The 22,401-nt window shown below is 36.7% G+C and overlaps 2 protein-coding genes across 3 annotated transcripts in view; one reads left to right on the forward strand and one right to left on the reverse strand.

Moving 5' to 3' along the window:
* GOLGA7B (golgin A7 family member B) overlaps positions 1 to 22,401 on the reverse strand; it is a 252,415-nt gene that overhangs the window by 162,234 nt on the left and 67,780 nt on the right. The window lies entirely within an intron of this gene.
* Positions 1 to 22,401, forward strand: part of SFRP5 (secreted frizzled related protein 5) — a 75,129-nt gene that overhangs the window by 7,775 nt on the left and 44,953 nt on the right. For both annotated transcript variants that reach the window (XR_010085731.1, XM_063435121.1), the window contains exon 2: positions 21,600 to 21,677. Coding sequence is in view for 1 of the 2 variants with exons in the window: in XM_063435121.1 (XP_063291191.1) it covers positions 21,600 to 21,677 (78 nt within the window). In the remaining variant the exon portion in view is untranslated. The remainder of the gene's footprint in view (positions 1 to 21,599; positions 21,678 to 22,401) is intronic.

Below are 22,401 nucleotides of genomic sequence, written 5' to 3' on the forward strand. Positions count from 1 at the left end.
TCCAGCTGGGCAAAGGGCTCCCCTAACAGCAACAATAGAAAAAGAAGTCCAGCTCAGTCCCAACCTTAAAATGATTTAAATGCAAATCAGGTGATAAATCAATCAGGAATCCTACAGCATATTAATTCTACATAATTCATGGCATAATTTTCATGTGCTGTCAGTCAACATGGTGAAATCCGGTGTCCACAAGGAAAACTTGGTGGATATGGCAACATTATCCGTAAACATTGTAAACAAATGCAGCTTTTCAAATGCACGCCATATGGATAAAACAAGCAGATTTACATAAAATGTGACTCATTACTTAGTACATAACATATTCCCTGTGATATTGTTTTTTATCAAGCAATCATTGTCTTTGTTGGAACATTAAGTAGCAAATCATGTTCATCATATTATTTTTAATCAGGCAATCGTGGTCTTTGTTAGAACATTAAGTAGCAATTTATGTCCCCTCTCTCTCCGCCTGTCTCCTTTAAAGGTACTCTCATATTATCACATTATTTAAAATTACAGGTAACAAAGACAGCTCTTTGTGCATCAAGAAAAAAAAAAACACTATATACTGAAAAAATATATCTTGCAGTATTGTTCTCATTTCAAGCACTGAATGTGTTAAATTTAATTCTGGTAAATATATGACAATATTCAAAGATTGATTACCAGTATTCACCAGTCCATATCAAATATTAATAGTATAAATGTGTTCTAAAACAAAGGCTAATGAATTGCTCCCAAAAAAAATCTGATTAGAGTTAATACAATATATACAGCCCAAATTAAATTAAAAATATATCAGGGTTGATGAAAGTTTTTTTTCTCTATATTAGTTTTTATTCTACAACAATTAACTAAGAGACATCTATCACGATGTGTGCCAACTTGTGATTAAATCGATTTTTCATGCAAGATTATTGCAACATATTTATGTGTTCTATCAAGCTCTACGGTGGTCATTGTATCAATGTATTGTATGTCTTGCTACTGAACAAGTTGCAGAAGTAAGTCTGACCACATGAAATAATAAGCTGTTAAAATAATCTGTATCCAAAGCTTTTATTTTATTTTATTCTTGAGTATAGGCAACCATAATAGAATAAAGGAATGAAAATAGGATATAAAAAAGGTTAAAAACTGTGGTATAGGTATAAGATACATCGGAATTCATTAAATGTACAATAGTGTAACCCATGGGTATAGACTGATGAAACATTGGGTGATCCATTCATTGATCACAAAGCTGGCCCAGGTATATTAATAAAATTATTTTTGGCATTTATATAGTGCCAACATATTCTGCAGCACTTTACAAAATTATAATGTGGGGAATTTAAAAATTACAGAAATCATTTAAAAAAAATTACAGGAATAATTGATGAGTATTTTGTATTTTTTTTCAAAATTATCTTTGGTATTCAGTAATATGTATAGTCCAAAAGTATTTTCAGACTTCAAGTAATCATCAGTGACAACTACTTTTGAACGGGAAGTGGTGGACTCATTCAGTTTTTCTTTTCTTTTAATTGCTGTTACCTTGGTGATAGAACGTCCGAAGAGGTGGGGGCTTTCAACCACTATATTGAAAACGTAATGCTGGTGACTACTTTGACTCTACATCCTCTTAAAGTTAAGATACTCACTCAAAAATGTCTAGCCAACAGGCCAACATCCAAAACTTTTACTGTCTCTTGTCAAGCTTGACCCTACTGTGTTCAATGCAAACTATTCTGAAAGCTGGCTCTAAACTTGGAACAAACTCCCACTGACATGTTTATTATGTCTTGTTTCACCCATGTTAAGTTCCAGGGTATCAGAACAGAAGCCAAAACAATCTTCTGGAGTTGTTAAATCTCCTTTACGTAGAGGACAAGCCTGGTATTTGACTAGATTGCTCTCGTGGGAAGGGAAACTGTGGGAATGTTTATAGCTAGTGCTAAGCTACTGCTTCTCAAAGTCCTCCTAAGCAGGAACTATCGTAGTACATGCTACTACTGTCTTTTCACAGTTTTTGTTTCTTACACTATCCGGTTATTCACTAAAGTGAGAATTCAAAGTACATTTCAAATTTAAGGACAAAGAAGCAAAAAATGGAAGCACAACGGACTTAGAGAATTTTTTAGATTTCTGCTAATTGTACCTTAAATTTGTTATCCACTTTAAACTAATTTTATACTCACTTGTGAATAATCCTACATGCTTTTGAAATCAATTGAAAACTTTCTATGTTCAACTACCCACAACATGTAAAATAAAACATTTTGGGTTGGGATGGCTGTTGTCATCTAATCCATCTATTTCCAAATGTCATATTGGGTGAGGATGACATTTTGCCAGGATAGTGTATAGAATGAAAATATATGTTGCAGAAGATCTAGTAGGCAATACGGATTACTGAAGAAGAGAACAAAGTTACTTTCATGTAAAATCACATGTTTGGTGTGCAAGCTTTGCACAGCCTAGCTAGTAGACTTGTGCAAATATTTATTTGAGTTAATTCATACAAATACTTTAATCCACACCCAAACTATTCAGTTTGCTGAACATTTACATTTGGAGTATCCACATGTAAATCAAGATTAATCTATTCATTAATTTTTGATCAAGTCTACTAACTACTGGCCACTACTGGATGGTAATGTTAAAGCAGGACTGTCACCTTCTGGGGACTTTGCATAATTTGCAAAGACCCCTGATTGTGACATCGCCGCTGGGGGTCCTCTGGCAAAGGGAGCAGAGACAGGTTTAACTTACTTGTCTCTCACAGGTGCTACAATCTTCTTCTGGCCGGCCCGCTTCTGTTCCTGGCGCCAGGAGCCGACATCACTGTTATACGCTTGTGAATGTGCAAGTATACAGCATTGAAGTCTATGGAGGGTCCCATGAGATCACAAAATACTCCATAGACAGAGCCAATTCCCTGCAGTCATCACTGGTGATGGCTGAGGATGGTCACTTCCAGACAGCTGTAGCTCAGCCCAGTGTCTGGAAGTGTCCGCATAGAAAAAAAAAATACTCAGACAAGGTAATCACTACTTTGTCTCAGTATATCTTTTGAATGAAATTCCAACACAGTCAATATGAGCTTTTCATAAAGTATTTTATAAAGAGTATTTCAAACATTTTATGAAATACTATTTTTATGGTGGGTGGAGCTGTACTATGTGTACTGTATTCTATTGCTGTACTATATTTATGGGGTGTAGGGGGTTGGTCTGTAGTTCCTTTATATTTAACGTCTGGTGGGGAACTCTCAGTGTAAAAGAAAAACACACATCCAATGAGGTTGTTCATAGTGGGTGAGTAATATTAGTTTAAGTACTTGGAAACCATTGAAAGACCTGAATAATTTAAGTCTTTTCCCAACAAGGCAATGTTTTACATTGGTCAGGTTTTATATTTAATGAAAAGTGGTCTTACACTTTAACCTCCAACGCATTATCTAAGTACTTTCCAAAGCTTGCAATGATAAGTCCAAGTGTAAAAGAAGCATTGGTAGAAATAAGTAATGAAAACATTTTAGACGGCTGAGCTCATTAATGGTCTTGCAGGACCTTTTAGTGTAAATTATTTTCATAACTGTGTCTAGATAAGTGTAAAGACATTAAACTGTAATTTTTCAAATATTTCACCGTGTGGCCAAAACTTTCAGCTCCTTACGAAGTTTGCTGTTAATTCTGGATTGAAAGAAGAAAGTTGTTATGAGTCAGAAATCTAAGCAAAACCACCAACGATTTCTTTTAGGTTTACCGTGCCAAAAGCTTCCAGTGCCACAAAATTGTGTCTATAAATTAGCAGCCAGTGTTACTGTTTAAAGTATTTCAACACATTGTGCTAACAAAGTAATCAGTTCTCATTTTGGCTGTGCAAAGACTTTTTTGATCTAATCGAACAAATGATAGATATAAGAATAAAGATAAAAGAGCTAATTGTCTTAGTGAGCGATGAAACTATAAAGCAAACTAAATAAAGAAATAAGAAAAACTGTACGTAAAACAATCTTCACTGAAAGTGAAGAAAGTCACACAGTGGTCAGAGTTGGTGGTACCAGCTCCACCCTAGGGCTTAAACCCGAAATATTGCAAAAAAAAAAAAGATTAAAGGACCACTCTAGGCACCCAGACCACTTCAGCTTAATGAAGTGGTCTGGGTGCCAGGTCCAGCTAGGGTTAACCCATTTTTTTTTTTATAAACATAGCAGTTTCAGAGAAACTGCTATGTTTATGATAGGGTTAATCCAGCCTATAAATCCTCTAGTGGCTGTCTCACTGACAGCCGTTAGAGGCGCTTGCGTGATTTTCACTGTGAAAATCACAGTGAGAGCACGCAAGCGTCCATGGGAAAGCATTGATAATGCTTTCCTATGAGACCGGCTGAATGCGCGCGCAACTCTTGCCGCGCATGCTCATTCAGCCGAATGGGAGGAGAGGAGGAGGAGGAGGAGGATCGGAGGAGAAGAGCTCCCCACCTGGCGCTGGAGAAAGGTAAGTTTTAACCCTTTCCTCTCCCCAGAGCCCGGCGGGAGGGGGTCCCTGAGGGTGGGGGCACCCTCAAGGCACTATAGTGCCAGGAAAACGAGTATGTTTTCCTGGCACTATAGTGGTCCTTTAAATAAAGAGCTAAAGGGGCCCCCAATTTAATGAGGCTCCTAATCTGGTTTTGTATCAAAGTCTACAGTGGACACTTAAAAGGAAGTGTAATTAGTACTGGAAAATAAACTTGGAGTAAGTTCATAGAGGAGTGCTCACAGCTCTCTGTTTAATTAATGCAACTGTATCTGTAATAACCTGTGAAGGCAGGACTGACATGATAGTTATAGATATTGCCTATGATAATTGCATAAGGCATTTTCTAACGCACTGTTACATACTGTTACTTACTTTTTTGACATCTCTAATTATATCTATAATAAAAAAAATCTATAAAAAAAAATCAAGGAATAAAGTAACATTATGAAAAAATACATTATCACTGGATATTTGAAGAGCTCGGTTTAGCTCAGGTGCATGGTGTAAATTCTGTTTGTCATACCTGTAACAGTTTTCTCTGTGAATATATGTGAAGATTAGAGATGTCCCGAACAGTTCGCCGGGAACTGTTAGCCGGCGAACATAGCTTGTTCGCGGTCGCCACGGCGGGCGAACATATGCGATGTTCGGTCCGCCCCCTATTTGTCATCATTGAGTAAACTTTGACCCTGTACCTCACAGTCAGCAGACACATTCCAGCCAATCAGCAGCAGACCCTCCCACCTCCATGACGAATAGGGGGCAGACCGAACATCGCATATGTTCGCCCGCCGCGGCGACCGCGAGCAAGCTATGTTTGCCGGCGAACAGTTCCCGGCGAACTGTTCGGGACATCTCTAGTGAAGATCTGTTTTCTCACTGATATAAAATGGTTCTTTCTTAATAGCTCGCAGGCTCGCTGCCTAGGTGTTCTCTTTGACTCCGACCTCTCCTTCACCCCTCATGTCCAGTCAATCGCCAAATCCTGCCGCTTCCATTTCAAAAACATTCTTAATGCCAGATGCAGCTAAGGTGCTGGTCCATGCCACTTTTCTCTCTCACCTTGACTACTGCAGCACGCTTCTCAGTGGTCTTACGTGCTCCCAACTTGCCCCATTATAGTCTATAATTAATGCAACGGCGAGGCTCATCTTTCTTTCCCTGTCAGTCCCTGCAATGGCTTCCCGAAAGATAAAGGGCTCAATTTAAAATTCTAGTTCTTGCTTTCAAATCTCTAAATTATACTACTCCCACCTATCTATCCTCCCTAATACACAAGTATATCCCATCTGGGCCCCTACGCTCAGCTGAAGACCTACGTCTATCCTCTGTTCATACTCCCACCTCTAATGCTCACCTTCAAGACTTCTCTAGGGCTGCACTGGTCCTGTGGAACTCCCTTCCCTTTTCCATTAGACTCTCACCCAGCCTCTACGCCTTAAAAAAATTATTAAAAGCCAACTTTTTAATGAAAGCGTACCAATTAAACTGTTAATGACTCCCAACTGATTCCTCACCTGCAACTGACATTTAAAAACAAAAAATAAGTCTTCAGTGGATACTATTCTTCCAATCTATTTCCCTAATACTATCCTTACCTTCTCTGTCACTTTACCTCACTCCCTCTAGCATGTAAGCTCATTGAGCAGGGCCTTCATCCACTCTGTTCCTGTGTGTCCAACTTGTCTGGTTACAATTACATGTTTGTTAGTTCACCCACTGTAAAGCGCTACGGAATTTGTTGGCGCTATGTAAAAAATAATAATAATAATATTAATAATAGCTTTTAGTAGTGGCAGTTTTTGTTAAGACTTAATGTTCATTCAAGAAAATGTCCCTGGTTCACAGTTTCACTGTCCCAAAAGAAGCCGTTTTAATGGAGTAAATGTTATGCCTACTAGGACAGAACATTTATATCTTCTATATACTTATAACGTAACTAAATATACATCATCAACATGTGTACACATTGCCGGACAAGTCTATCAAGAAGTGACTCAAAACATAAGAAAGCGGAGGCTCACACAAACGTAACACCACTTGGAGCAGTCAGCATTATTAATGTGTTACTCAATAGAATTATCTCACAGTTCAATACTAGCTCTATAATATTGCTCTTTTCCAACTGCTGGGATTTTTCTTCCCTTCTTTAGGTTTTATGACAACCAAACATGGTGCTCCGTGTGAGCATTCAAAAGGTAGCAAGGATTTTATAAAGGATTTTCCCTCTCTGAATGTTTAGATCTCATGGATTTATTTATGCATTGCAGTTTTGATTTATCTATATATTTTTTTTTTAGGGATGGGTGGGGCGGGGTGCGGGGGGGGGTAGATCTTTTTCAGTTTGAACTTTTTGGGGGCTGTTTAGAATATGCTTTTATTTTGGGTTTTTAAAGTGCTGAAGAAAGAAGAAATTTTTTTATTATTATTATTATTATTATAATTATTAGAGTTAGGGGGTAGATAGGGACATGTATTGATAAAGTTGACATCCCCTGCCCACTCAGTTCAGGAGTGTCAAAATTCTAATTATCCTTTTTAATGGCATTATTAAAATACCATGAGTCCAGAATGAAATTCTGTTTTGTTTTTCTTTCAGTTGAAGCAGAAAATCTCAGTCAGACCATTAGTTCATCAAATTCTGCTATCACTTTCCAGCTGTCTTGAGTTAATCACAAATATCAAAGGGCACTTTTGATATGGACACATGTCTGGCAAGGTTTGCCTGTTTATCTGAATTGTATGCTCACTTGGCAATCACCCAGACCTTTGAAAGAAGTTCTGGAATTTTAAAATGAGTATCTTCTTGCAGGTAATGAGAGTACCTGCTTAATAAAACATGATAGCTTCCCCGAGAGAAGAGCCTTAAAATCTTTAAAAGTTTGTAATATTTTAGATTAACGTATAAATCTCAAACTAATATATTTGGTGTCCTCAGGGCTGGATTTACCATTAGGCAGAGTAGGCACCTACCTATCTGCAAAGGAAGCAACAGTTTTCAACACAATCTGAATTTATAGAGCTTATGTGGACTGGTAAAGAGATATGAGTACCAGGAGCCTTGACCAGTGTTCTTTGTAGCCCAGTCAGCTGCCTATGCTTGATAGCAGAGCTTTAAGAGTAGTGATAGAGAGTGTAAACTCATTGCTGTCCAGCTCCTCCACTGTTTGCTTGTGCGAGGCTGGACAGGAAGTGGAAGGGATCACTTTGCACCTGCCCACTAACAGCCTTTTTCACATGGGAAATGCCCTGCAGGAGGAACAAGGATAACTTGAGTGATCTACACAATGAAATGCAAATCCGGCTCTGGATGTTCCATACCCCCCAATAAAAGTTATACTACTTTGTCGGAGGAAGTTAAAATCCTAACATCACACAAATAACAGCAGGTTTTTAGCACTCCTCAAATGTGCACAACATTTTCCAAGATGTATAAGATCATTGCGGACATTGTTTATAAAAGGGGATATTTTGTGCAAGGTCAATTGACACTGGACACACCAATTGGTTTGTTCCTTGATCGTTGACACCCACTGGCTTGTTTTAAATCAATGACCATCCCTTCCATTACTGTCTGTGGACCCCCCTTTTCCCTTTTTTATCTATATTATTTTGTATTTATCCAAAGTGTTACTGTTTCCTTGTAAAAGTCATGCTTATCTGTATAAAGGGCAGTTGATGAGTCTTTGAAAAGGATTCGTCTCCTAACCAGTTGCATTGGCAAATTCACTATGGGTTCATTACTAAAATAATTTCCAATGCAGTCCGTCACCTGTTGACATGCTTCCTTATGCAGACCACCTATGTGTCTAGCAGCTGTGTTTTGTCCAACTGATTTTTTTCTAATAGCATTAACACTGGTTACTGCACATCTGTGCATTTAAGACAAAACACATTGGTCAATTATCTGGTGTATCAATCTAGTGATGTTGCACTTACATGAGTAGTCATTTTATAGCCTAGGCAAACTCAAATGAATAGTAGAAATTGTTGGCACAATTTTTGTTTTTGCATATAGTTATAGGGAAATTTATTATTTGAAACCCCCAAAATTATGATTAATAAACATTTATTAAAGCATAATATACCTTATATATTTTGTGCATGCATACAGCAATGTGATATAAATACATAGTGTATGTACACATATATTCTTCTACCACACATTTCTAACTGTTTAAAGAGCAATTAAGGGAGTATTCCAGCCCCTGTATTTACCAGGAGACTTGGAGATTTGCTTTGGGCTGAAATTTTATTTGGCCGACTTTAGGCCAATCGGGTCTTGTACCAAAATCATGACCCAACTGAACTGTGCAATGCCAAACATGTACAGCTCAGTGTTGTAACTCTGAATCCCATGTGTGATGCCAAAAAAAAGAGATAATTGATGGGGAAGAAGATTAAAGACTGGGGGACAGCCACTAAATGTTGATATTATTCAAAGTTTAAGTGAGAACTAAGCAACTGAGGGAATAAAGGATGAGCAGTTAAAATAAAAACTATATTTATATATTTATCTAATATATAAGTGTAGATGTTTCCACTGCTCCTCCTGATTTTCACACTAGATCTGTGAGCCAAATGGTGGGAAAATGTTCCTTTCAGCGTACTGCAAAATATATTAAAAGTATTCTACTTTGCAGTACCCTGATTTGTCCATTTTAGTTCCTTTTTTTTTTTTCTTTTATGGTTCCTGAATTGGACTCTCCGTTCCAAAATTCTGCTGAGCCAAACCAACTTTCAACCGAAATTCAGGTTTCCAGAATTTATTTTTATTTTCTGAAACAATATTTTGCTTGAGCAAGTCTATTTACCAGCGTGCAAATTAAGAGAATCATAACATTTTTATCAAAAATGTTTTGCTTTCAAACTGATGTATAAAAGTTTTTTTGCTACCTTTGCTACAACACACACTGGCTCTCTGATCGTCCCCAAAAGTTTCTATTAAACTGAATTACAGTTTTTATGGCGATACTGTCAGTGTTATTCAATAAAGTGAGAATTAAGGGAAAATCAAAGGTTAAGGTGAATTTGGTCAAAAGAGCCAAAGTAGAAAGACAAAAAAAGCCAGTCTTTCTGTTTTTCTGGCTTCACTTTTAACGGGAAACTGCCACTTACCAAAATGTGTACTGCTATGTTTAGTTAAATCTATGTTTAACAAATACACCCTGTTCCAAATTATTATGCAAATTATATTTTTCTCATTTACCTAAATAATTGATGTAAATAACAGTCAGCATAATTCTCATGTTATCAACTATTAAGAGTACAATTCAAATTTTATTGAACAAACCTCCTCATGATAACAGTATTTTTTTTAAACATAAAATACTCACAATGCACTGTTCCAAATTATTACGCACAGTAAGTTTCAAAACACTTTATAGGTTGTAAAGAACTGAACATTGTAATTTGTTGTGTTTGCAGCATATTTACTGAAATCAAAAGCTATTTCAATCAAACTTATAACAACATTTTAACTTTTTAAACAGGTCACGTTACATTTTAACTTAGGACCCCTTATTTGATAGCAGCTTCACAAGTCTTGCATCCATTGAACTTGTGAGTTTTTGGACAGTTTCTGCTTGCATTTGTTTACAAGATGTCAGAATAGCCTCCCAGAGCTGCTGTTTGGATGTAAACTGCCTCCCACCCTCATAAATCTTTTGCTTGAGGATGCTACAAAGGTTCTCAATAGGATTGAGGTCAGGGGAGGATGGAGACCACACCATGACTTTCTCTCCTTTTATCCCCATAGCAGTCATTGATGCTGAGGTATTCTTTGCAGCATGAGATGGTGCATTGTCATGCATGAAGATGATTTTATTACGGAAAGTATAGTTCTTCCTTCTGTACCAGGGAAGAAAGTGTTCAGTCAGAAACTTCACATACTTTGCAGAGGTCATCTTTACACCTTCTGGACCCTAAATGGGCCGACCAGCTCTCTTCCCATGATTCCAGCCCAAAACATGATTCCACCACCGCCTTGCTGACATAGCAGCCTTGTTGGAACAGGGGGGCCGTCCACAAACCATCCACTACTCCATCCATCTGGACCATCCAGGGTTGTACGGCACTCATGAGTGAACAGAACTGTTTGAAAATTAGTCTTCATGTATTTTTCTGCCCAATGCAGCCGTTTCTGCTTGTGAGCATTGGTTATTGATGGCTGAATAGAAGGTTTATGCACAGTTGCAAGACTCTGGAGGACTCTACACCTTGATGTCCGTGGGACTCCAGAGACACCAGCAGCTTCAAATATCTGTTTGCTGCTATGTAATGGTATTTTAGCAGCTGCTCTCTTGATCCGATGCATGGATCTGGCAGTAATCTTTCTCAATGTGCCTTTATCTGCACGAACCCGTCTGTGCTCTGAATCAGCCACAAATCTCTTAATAGTGCGATGATCATGCTTAAGTTTTCGTGAAATATCTAATATTTTCATATGTCGTCCAAGGCATTGAACTATGCCACTCTTTTCGGCAGCAGAGAGATCCCTTTTCTTCCCCATATTGCATGAAAATTGTGCTCTGCTTAATAATGTGGAGCACCCTCCTTTAGTAGTTTTTTCTTAAATTGGGCTCACCTGGCAATCTAATTATCACAGGTGTCCGAGATTGTTTTCAGTGATCAAAAGAGCCCTGAGACACAATGCAATCCATGAGTTAAACTGAAAAACAAAATATTTAATCTTTGAGACACTTAAATAAAATTTGCATAATAATTTGGAACAGGGTGGATGTATTTGCAAGATATGAAAAATAATATCAAACATCGAAATCCACACCTCTTTAGCCTGCAACCGGGTGCCTCCATCTTGACTCCCTGTCAATCATTGCTACAAGGTCAATTCTTTGAGAAATTAAACAATGTTTTTGTTTCTTCTGTTCCTTTGCAAAATGTGCCCTGGCTGTGCCCAGTTTGACATGGATTGCAAGGGCATTTGATAAATCGTCAATATAATGTTAAACATTCTGAGGTTTAAAGAAAAATAGAACATCAAAGGGTTAACACAAGTTATAGGTGGCTTTCAATGTTTTATTCAATGGTGTAAGTTCATTCCCCTGTTGGTATAAATGGGGGACAGGACTGAATAGTTAAATTAGTAAAGTACACTTTTTAATCGTTTTTTTTTCTTTGATGAATTAATTAAGAACTATATGTGTAAGCAATTTTTTAAGTAAATACTAGTTAAAGGGACACTTACGCTAATTAAAGGGCCCTGGGTGCAGTATCCCTGTCCCCTTAATCCTACAATGGTAAATATTGCAGTTTTTGAGAAACTGCATTAATAACATTGCAGGGTTAACTCCAACCTCTAGTGACTGCCTACCAGACAGTCACTAGAGGGACTTCTGGGTGGTTGCATGAAGACATCCAGTATCGCCCAAAACCCTGTAGGGGAGCATTATGCAATGCTTTCCAATATGGGGAGTCCTAATGCGAGCGCGGTGCTTGTTGTGCATACGTATTAGGTCCCCACCTGCTGGCTGTCGTCTGCGGAGGAGTGGTGGCAGAGCCTGAACCAGTGCCATGGACATGGGCGCTGGGATCAGGTAAGTGACAGGGGGGGTTTAATCCCTTCAGCACTGGGGGTGAAGGGTGCCATACAGGGATCTATAGTGCTAGGAAAACAACTTTGTTTTCTTAGCACTATACCTTCCCTTTAAGACCTTCTTAGGCAAATGATTAGATCTTGTTTTGTGAACTATTGTAACATCTAAACTATGTTTCAATGAATCAGATGTTTATTAGATTAATGTTCTAGATTAATGAAACTTTGTTTCACTAAAAACAAATACCTGTAGTCACTTTTAAAACTATAACAATTTGTACTACCTAATTCAAGTTAATGGCACAGATGTGCTTTCTGTTAATCAATCAGATATCACAATAGCACTAGTCTTAAAAGATATGTTCGCTCCTTGATTGGAAAAGAGAAGTCACAAGTGGCATTGTGCCCTGAAGTATCAATCAAGCAGCTAGCTATGATGAGAGATGACCTGCTTGACAAACTGATAACCATGATGGGATTTCACCACTCAGCTAACACCACATTCCTTTTAATCCTGTGTCTGACTGTACAGATTACCATTTAAAATGTCATGTTCTTTCTAATCAGCATATATAGATTATTTATTGCTTGCAAACACTTGGGTAAAGAAAGAAGCAGACACATTTAGAGGACTTTTTAACACTTATACAGTTTGCAAATTGGTTTTTGTAAAATTTATTTTTTTAAATAAATTCTGTTTATGGAAATGTTGAAATGTGCTGGTAAAGGGAATTGAAAAGTGGATGTCATGTATTCATAATAAAAGCAGTATATGTATATTGGAGTATGTATGGGCAGTTAACAGATAGAAAGGTGATGGGAGATATACAATATAGAAATATAAGAGCTATCAGATGTGTGCTCTTAAAATAACTAAAAAAGAGAAGGGTACATTATAAGGAGGCTCAAAGCATTGTAACTTAAACTTACTTTGACAGTCTCCTGTATATTATTTATTTTTACATATTTTCTCTTAAAGCGGCACTGTCAATTTTGTGGTTTTTTCAATCTTTGGCCATGGGTGGGCATACTCGTTAAAGTGTATGCATCACCCGATATACATGGGGAAGTTGCCCAGTTCCACCCCCCTCCCCCGCCAATTTACTGGCCCTATCAAAATGGGATGGGGCCTATATTAGCAACTGGGCAACATATAAAAAAAACAAGGATTTTATGCATTTGGTTAAAGGGACACTATAGTCACCTGAACAACTTTAGCTTAATGAAGCAGTTTTGGTGGATAGAACATGCCCCCTGCAGCCTCACTGCTCAATCCTCTGCCATTTAGGAGTTAAATCCCTTTGTTTATGAACACTAGTCACACCTCCCTGCGTGTGACTTGCACAGCCTTCTATAAACACTTCCTGTAAAGAGAAGTTTAATTAAGATTTTCTTATCCCCTGCTATGTTAATAGCTTGCTAGACCATGCAAGAGCCTCCTGTATGTGATTCAAGTTCAATTTAGAGATTGAGATACAATTATTTAAGGTAAATTACATCTGTTTGAAAGTGAAACCCGTTTTTTTTTTCATGCAGGCTCTGTCAATCATAGCCAGGGGAGGTGTGGCTAGGGCTGCATAAACAGAAACAAAGTGATTTAACTCCTAAATGACAGTGAATTGAGCAGTGAAATTGCAGGGGAATGATCTATACACCAAAACTGCTTTATTTAGCTAAAGTAATTTAGGTGACTATAGTGTTCCTTTAATATATTTAATAAGTATGTTTGCAGTATACCTGTATCTGGAAATGTAATTTGCTCTTATAACTTTGGGTTTGATAGTTTAATGCCAGTGTTACAAAGTATTTTATGGTCAGTCTGTCTGTGAACAGGTGAGATCAGTGGCTAATATAGATTTGGTAGATTGGTGTTTGAAGTAACAGGTTTGGCATTAACCTTACCATGCTCAAGGTACCATAAGAGGGTGGTGGTGTAAAAAAAGGGTGAGTGGGACATTTAGGATTAAAAGGTGGGTTGGAGACTGAAGTTTTGTTTTGTTTTTTGTTATCTTTTAATTATGTTTATTGAGCTTGGATCCTTGATCACACGCTGCTAAAAAAAGTTTAAATTAATATTTGTCAAATTTGCGTTTCGGCTCATTTACGCAATTGAAGATGGTAGAAAATTAGTTTTTATTCCTAGTATGCCCCAGTATTCCTGTGCTAAATTGACCTAATAATGTGGGGTGATAATTAAAAAGTCTGCTCTGCTGTAGTAAGGCTTCTATAATCATACCCCAAGCAGGTTTTTGTGTTTCATTTTTCAACCTGTTAATTGCAACAGCAATCTAAAATGTAAAATATCATAATTAGCAGCATCATTTTGAAAATAGATAAACCTTATTTTAGTAAAATTAGTGCAGTGTTTTGACAACAATTATAATCCAAATGGAAAAAGTTAATCTAATAATAATATTGTAGTTCATTATAATTCTACAATGATGTGGTTTTATTATATTAAATTGGATCTTAGGATAATAAAATATAATAAAATCATTTTCTATTCTATTAGCAGCTAAAATGTAATATAATTCAGTCAAGAAGTAAACTTTATAAACTCTTACAAATAATTGGAACTGGAGAAAATTGTGATGCATATACAAGGCACTTTGCAACACTCTCTGTCTCTGTCTCTGTCTCTGTCTCTGTCTCTGTCTCTGTCTCTCGAATCTCAGGAACCACAACTAAGTGGGAAGCTCAGAAAATACCCCCATCACACCCAACAAGTGTGTGTACGGAAGACTGGAACATTATTATATCGTCATATATACTTACATAGAGCATTTGGCCAGAGGACCTAAATACCTTGAAAGGTATAGTGTAAAATTAAGTATAAAAATAAATTGCTTATCTTGAGCCTAATCCAAATACAATATAGATATTAATTTTTACCCTTTACTTCTGAGTATTTTTTTTTTTAGATAAAGAGCATAATATAATGAAATTATATTAATATTAAAGGTTCAAAGTTTTCATTTGTTCACTAGTCTTTAGCGCGTGAAAACTTAGTTGTGCCGACTGGAAATTCACCTTGGTGAGTGTCATCTATGGTGACCCTCCAGATTTGGGGTGAGTAACTTTTACAGTCTGGTTAGTAAAGTATAACTTTGAGCTGTAAATATTATGAATATAAATATGTTCTCAAAAACCATAAATCACACGAAACACTATATAGTACAATCACTTATAATAGAGACAAGAACTTGTCTGCCCCAGATTCTATAGTTTGGCACTCCAACTCACATTGAATGGCTACATGCTGATCAAAGTCCATTGCAAAACCATACCATAGGGTTGAGAAGGAGACACCTGGTAGTAGTAGGAAGTAAGAATGTTAAAGGAACACTATAGTCACCTAAATTACTTTAGCTAAATAAAGCAGTTTTAGTGTATAGATCATTCCCCTGCAATTTCACTGCTCAATTCACTGTCATTTAGGAGTTAAATCACTTTGTTTCTGTTTATGCAGCCCTAGCCACACCTCCCCTGGCTATGATTGACAGAGCCTGCATGAAAAAAAATAATCTGTTTTCACTTTCAAACAGATGTAATTTACCTTAAATAATTGTATCTTAATCTCTAAATTGAACTTTAATCACATACAGGAGGCTCTTGCAGGGTCTAGCAAGCTATTAACATAGCAGGGGATAAGAAAATCTTAATTAAACAGAACTTGCAATAAAGAAAGCCTAAATAGGGCTCTCTTTACAGGAAGTGTTTATGGAAGGCTGTGCAAGTTACATGCAGGGAGGTGTGACTAGGGTTCATAAACAAAGGGATTTAACTCCTAAATGGCAGAGGATTGAGCAGTGAGGCTGCAGGGGCATGTTCTATACACCAAAACTGCTTCATTAAGCTAAAGTTGTTCAGGTGACTATAGTGTCCCTTTAAGGAGTCTTACTCTGAGTTTGCTCATCCCAACTTGTTTGCCAGCATGTACATGTTAAGGATCATTTAAGATTAATTGTAACATTTATCCAGACCAAGAAGTAGCTGAAACTATTTCAGCCAACCACTCAGTCTTATGTTCATGTATTCCTGAAGCGGTTTATGGAATATGTAGCTCAGTGTCGACAGTAGTTTCACTCATACTTAAATAAACTGCTGTCCAAGCTAAAAGAGACAGTAATGTGGTCCAGAGAGATTGCTGAAAGGTTGGAACTTGCTTTAACAGGCCCCCAGGGACAGAATGATTTGAAGGCCAGATGCCTTGCTTAACTCAGGTTAAGCCCAGCTGTACTTTGTTTGAGAATCCAGGAGATGTTTTGGCCTTGGCTTGATTTGCAAAACCTACTGTTCCCGCTTTCAATTACTAATTTATTTACTCATTTTGAAATGAAATTATTTAATCTCAGTGGTTAACTGTAGACACTGAAGTGCAATCATTAAATCTATATTTAATGAATATATAATATATAATATCTATCTTTAACCTTTTTTCACACTTCATCTGAAAATTTAATTTTTGTGTAGTCCAATATTCATTTATGTGGTTATTCAGCTCGTCAGAATATCATTGATCAGTTGACATCAAAAAAGGTGCGAAAAATCAGTGTACTGCAAAATATAAACATAATATAAATAATACATACACTCGAAGAAGGACACTCACTGGTCTACTTAATTTGCAAACTTTATTCACCAATGTTCAGTAACTTTATAGTACCATCAACGTTTCAATCCTTATCCGCACTTTCATCAGGATGGAGGTCCGGATGAGGACTGAAAAGTTGATGATTCTGTAAAATTACTGAACGTTGGTGAATAAAATTTGCAAATTAAGTAGACCAGTGAGTGTCCTACTTCGAGTGTATGTATTGTTAAAAGACTGGAGGAGCACCTTGGCAAATTAAGCTGAAGAGTAAGTGCAGGACCGTGTTTTTTTGTTTAATATAAATAATATGTATATATTTTGCAACACACTCATTTTTCCTGCCAGTTGGTTTACAGATCGAGTGAGGAAAAAACAGGAAAAAGACAAGTAGCAGTAAAAATAAAAAAATCTACATTTATATATTGTATATAGTTTTGCTACTAAACATTAGCATTTAATACACAACTAAGTATAGCCATATACTAATGTAATGCATACAACGTTTTTGCTATATTAATTAACGAAGGTTAGAATCAATGTACAACTACACCATCTGTTTACAGTGACATATTGTACATAAAATAGTGTTTGCTATAATACTGCTTAATGGTGGAAAAACGCATAGAAACAAGCATCATTAAGGAAAAGAGAAGCCGCCTGTTCACGATCGATTAACTATTTTAAACTTGGCAAGAATTGTTGTGTTATGAGTGACTAAGAAATTAGTTTTATCAAGTTGCTAAAAGGGGACACAATATTAAACTTGTAGTCTCAGTTAGCACTGTGCGACTCATTTAGATACACTACAGGGTGTCGAGAGGCGATAGAATTATTCTTAGTTACATGTACATATAATGGTGTGGGACAAAAATTTCTAAAGTGATTGGAGGAAAGAAATGTTGAGAGTTTTATAGAATTATATATATATTACTTCATTGTGCATTCTAGGAGTTTTCAGAAATTAAATTTCTGAATTTGTTTTCCACAAAATACCATGCACTTAAAAGGTGCAAGTATAGTGTATTCTGGCAACAAAGTTAATTAAATATATATATATATATATATATACATATATATATATATATATATATATATATTTCTCGTTTACATTCATCTCCCCCCCCCCCACTCACAGCTTTAAGAGCTTTGGTTTAAGTTTCTACTAAATTTGCACATCTGAATCCTGACGTTTTGGCCATTCTTCCTGGTAACATTCTTGGTAACATTGCCCAAGCTCTGTCAGGTCGGATGCAGACTACTGGTTCCCCCCCCATTGTTTTTTAGAGCCCCCACCCGCTGTTCATGGGTGGGGGCCAGGGTGGGCACTAGGTACCCTTCTTAATGTCATTTAGAGCCCCCACCTGCTCCTCATGTGTGGGGGCCAAGGGGGACTCTGTGTACCCCGTTTAGTTGAATAGCCCCAACTCACGGGGCATGGGTGGGAGCTCAGGGAGGACACTATGTTAATCTAGTTAATAGATGCCCCACCATAAGGGGCAATTATTAGAGGAGGGTAGGGCTTTTTTTTTTTTTAACAGTGAGCAGCCACAATCTTCCTTATGCTAATATGCGGGTCATGGGGAGCTTAGGAAGTGGCAGGGAGCAATGCTCCCTGCCGCTTCTATTTTTACATATTACAAGGAGGGAGCTGCACACCGGTCGCTCCCTCCTTGTAATAAACTTAACGAACGAACAAACGAACACAGGCATTCAGTGTTTGTTTGTTCGTCTGAGATTTCTATTCATTCATTCGTCTTTCTGACAAATGAATGAATAGTTGAAATTCCCATCCAAATTTTTGACAATAGCAAATACCCAAGTGTTTAACTGGGCATGCGCGGGGATTTCACAATGCTATCTAGTGTGGGCAGATGACGTGTCTTACAGGCACTTTATCTGCCCACACAAAGATGGCGGCGCCCGGGACCTAAGTCCGGGCATAAAATAAAGATTAAAGAATAGGTTGGGAGGGGGGTTAAATAACAAATGGATGAGGCTATGACAGTGCTGCTTTAAGTTGCAAGCCACAGCTCAGTTCTTCAATCAATATATTTTAAATAACATACTTTATTTTTTTTGTACTGTCACCAAGTCACCATTATTTTAAAAGTGGAGTAGATTCAGCACACCAAAAACTAATCATGTGTTTGCTTTAGTCTTCAACTTTTAAAGAGTACCAGTCATGGTACCTACAACTTATATTCTTTTGAAAAAGAATACAATTCTATTGATTAATTTTGATGTATAGATTAGGAGAAAAACTATTTTAAAAAAATATGTATTTTTCCCATCTGTCAGTCAATTCTTCAGCATAGACTCTCCCACAAGTGGACTTTCTGCTCTCCACACATCACAACCTGTAGTTGCTAAGGTAAATCTCTAGCTGACATTGCTAGTGTTGGTATAGGAACCAAAAGACTGGCCACTCCATTCAGACACAGCATACTGGCAACTAAGCCAGCTTGTCAGTGTCACGAAGGAGGTTTGCCCAAGCAGGACAAATAAAAGTAGAGTAAAGAAGATGAAAATACGGACCAGAGCTGACATAATGAGTAACACCCATGAAGCTGAGTACATGATAATGCTTGTTTTGAGGTAAGGTGAGTTTATATGCCATAACGTTACATTGAATATATCATGTATCTATGTGATATATGATGTATTGAATGCATTTAGAAAGTATTGATGTTAATGTGGACCTGCCATGACAGGTCATGTTAACTGCCAGTGGCTCATGAGCAATGCAATGACTGGCCTACAAAGTATTGCTCATTGGCACAAGAAAAGTTAAAATTAAAGGAACTACAGTGATGTCTAAAGTGATGGGATTACCTGAAGTCACACAGCAGCAATATGTTGTCTTGACATATTAAAAACTTCCTTTAACAAAGTTCTCATGGCAAATATCAAATCCTCCTGAATCTCTGACTGATCTTTCAGATAACTCATTAATACCAAAGTTGCAAAGAGAGTGTTAGCCGTGTTTCATCATTATCTGGTACACTTTGTTCTAAATTACTTTTCCTGCAGGCAATTTAAAGTTCTCACTTTGCCTTAAATGGAATCTTTTATGAAGACTGCACATAATGTGGCGTATTGTTAAATTTAGTTACACGTTCCATTTCCTATAAATGTCTAGTTATGTAAAATATGATGTTTTTATATTGTTGGGTTCTGGAATCAATATTACAATGTTTGAAGACCATTTGAACAAACTCTTGTTAAACAATGTTATGCATTGAGCAGGTACTAGATATGCATCCATTGCCACACCTAGGCAGAATAGGCACAAACGACAAAGTTGGCAGACAGACTGCATCAAATTTGACTTTTTCTTAGCTAACTCCTGATCATCAGCTTCAGGTTATCTTGTTAGCTGGTCAGGTGCACTCATTATCTCTGACATACTGTACAGTATCTTCTCTGCTGGGAAAATGATCTTGATGAATGCACTGCCTTGGGCGTAGGTGGGTTGGGCTTGTAGATTTAGCTTACACAATAAAATAATACATTGTGTTATTCCGTTCCTGTGGAACTCACTCCCCTCCTCCGTTAGATGCTCACCCAGTCTCCACTCCTTCAAAAAATCGTTTAAAACCCACTTCTTCATAAAAGCGTATCAATTAAACTGTTAATAGCTCCCGACTGATTCCTCTCTTGCTACTGTCACTAATCTAATACTATCCTTACCTTTTGTGTCACTTTACCCCACTTCCTCTAGCATGTAAGCTCATTGAGCAGGGCCCTCAACCCCTCTGTTCCTGTGTGTCCAACTTGTCTGGTTACAATTACATGTCTGTTCGTCCACCCACTGTAAAGCAGAATTAGTTGGAGCTATATGAATAATAACATAATAATAATAATAATATTAATAATAATAATTGTAAAATGGTGTAATATTTTCTAGACTGGTGCATGACACAACATTTTGAATCTGCAGAATCTTTTTTTTTCTAAAACTTTTCAGGACATCTGAAATTTGATCGGATGTCTGTTCCACTGAATGTTGATGCATTTTTTGGAATTTGGTGGAATTTAGAATAGTGAACTCCTCCCGGAGGGTCACTGCACATTTTGATTAATCTGTATTTAGAGTATATTTTGACCTGGAATACAGGAATTCTGTCAAACACACTATGGCGCAATTTTGGCTGACATGCGCTTTGGTCCAAAAATACGGTATTCTCCAAATCTATTTTCCCTATATTCTTTCCTATCAACTGCTACCCTAGCTCCTTAGGAATATAGCAACAATCGTCTAACGTGCAAACCATGAACACTGTGAAAACAGCATTTGTTTGGTGGTAAAGCAAGAAAAATAGGTATAAACTAAATTAAATCACATCAAATTTGCAAAGAATTGATATTATTACATTTGAACTGTTTTCTCAAAAATACTAGAATGCAGTAAAAAAAAATGTATCTTATGCTACCTGGTCTAATCACAACACAATATTGTTTGGTGTTTTATTTTATATATTTATCTGAACAATATTTGTTTGCATTCTATGACCATATAAATCAATTGCAGTCACCTTAATAAATGCTTTAACTGGACCACCAAAACTTGTAATAGGTGAGATGGATTTTAGAAAATCGTTTTTAAATGAATGGTTATTCCGAACACTGTATGCATTTTAAAAGCGAGTTAAGTGACCTTTATTTGGCATAAATCTCGTCTCAAGTGAACACATTAAGTAAATTGATATACAATAGCAGTTTGTGGAGTGTGTCCCACAGTCTGTGCCATGCATTATGTGTAAATTACTCTTAATAAATTATGTAGTGTGCCAAAAAAGCCTTGCCAATATTTTTTATCCAACGGAAACCTGCAGCAAAAATCTGGAGTTTCGAAAATATAACTCAGTCTTTTTAGAAAGGTTTATATAAATATTATTCTTTCAATAGTTGTATATCAATATTGTTTTACTTTTTATTCCAGTAACTAAGATCTGTACCCAGTGTGAAATTGAACAGAAATCGGAAACAATGAGGGTGCAATTGTGTGCAAGTGACTTTGGTAAGTGTATTTTTTATATATAAATTATACCCAATGGGAGAGGGGTAAACACACAGATACAACATTGCATAGTTATACTGTATATAGAATATCATTAGTACTTTTTTTTCTTTCATTTACTTTATACTTTGTTTATACCTTGAAAGTTATCCACCTCAGTACTGAACAAAAAATATATTTGTAGCTAATTATTGTCATATATAACTTTCACTGCTGCTAGTTATGCGCACTAAATATGTAGTAGATCTATCTATCCATCTATCATCTATCTATCTATCACCGATCTATCTATCTATCTATCTATCTATCTATCATCTATCTATCTATCTGTCTGTCTGTCTGTCTGTCTGTCTGTCTATCTGTCTGTCTATCTGTCTATCTATCTATCATAGATCATCTATCTATTTATCTATCTATCTATCTATCTATCACCGATCTATCTATTTATCTATCTATCTATCTATCTATCTCTATCTCTCTGTCTGTCTGTCTGTCTATCTATCTATCATCTATCTATCTATCACCGATCTATCTATCTAGTTATCTATCTATCTATCTATCTATCATCTATCTATCGATCTCGCGTTTGCTAATACAAACAAATAAGAGGATGAGTATGTAAAAAATATATTTGAACATCTGTTGCAAATTTAAATAATTTAAACTGAATTTCAGTCTCATTGGTGACTTTTATAAATTGTTTGGCTTTGAAAGACTCATCTGA

This window comes from Pelobates fuscus, chromosome 10 (assembly GCF_036172605.1).
Source record: "Pelobates fuscus isolate aPelFus1 chromosome 10, aPelFus1.pri, whole genome shotgun sequence".
NCBI lineage: Eukaryota > Metazoa > Chordata > Amphibia > Anura > Pelobatidae > Pelobates > Pelobates fuscus.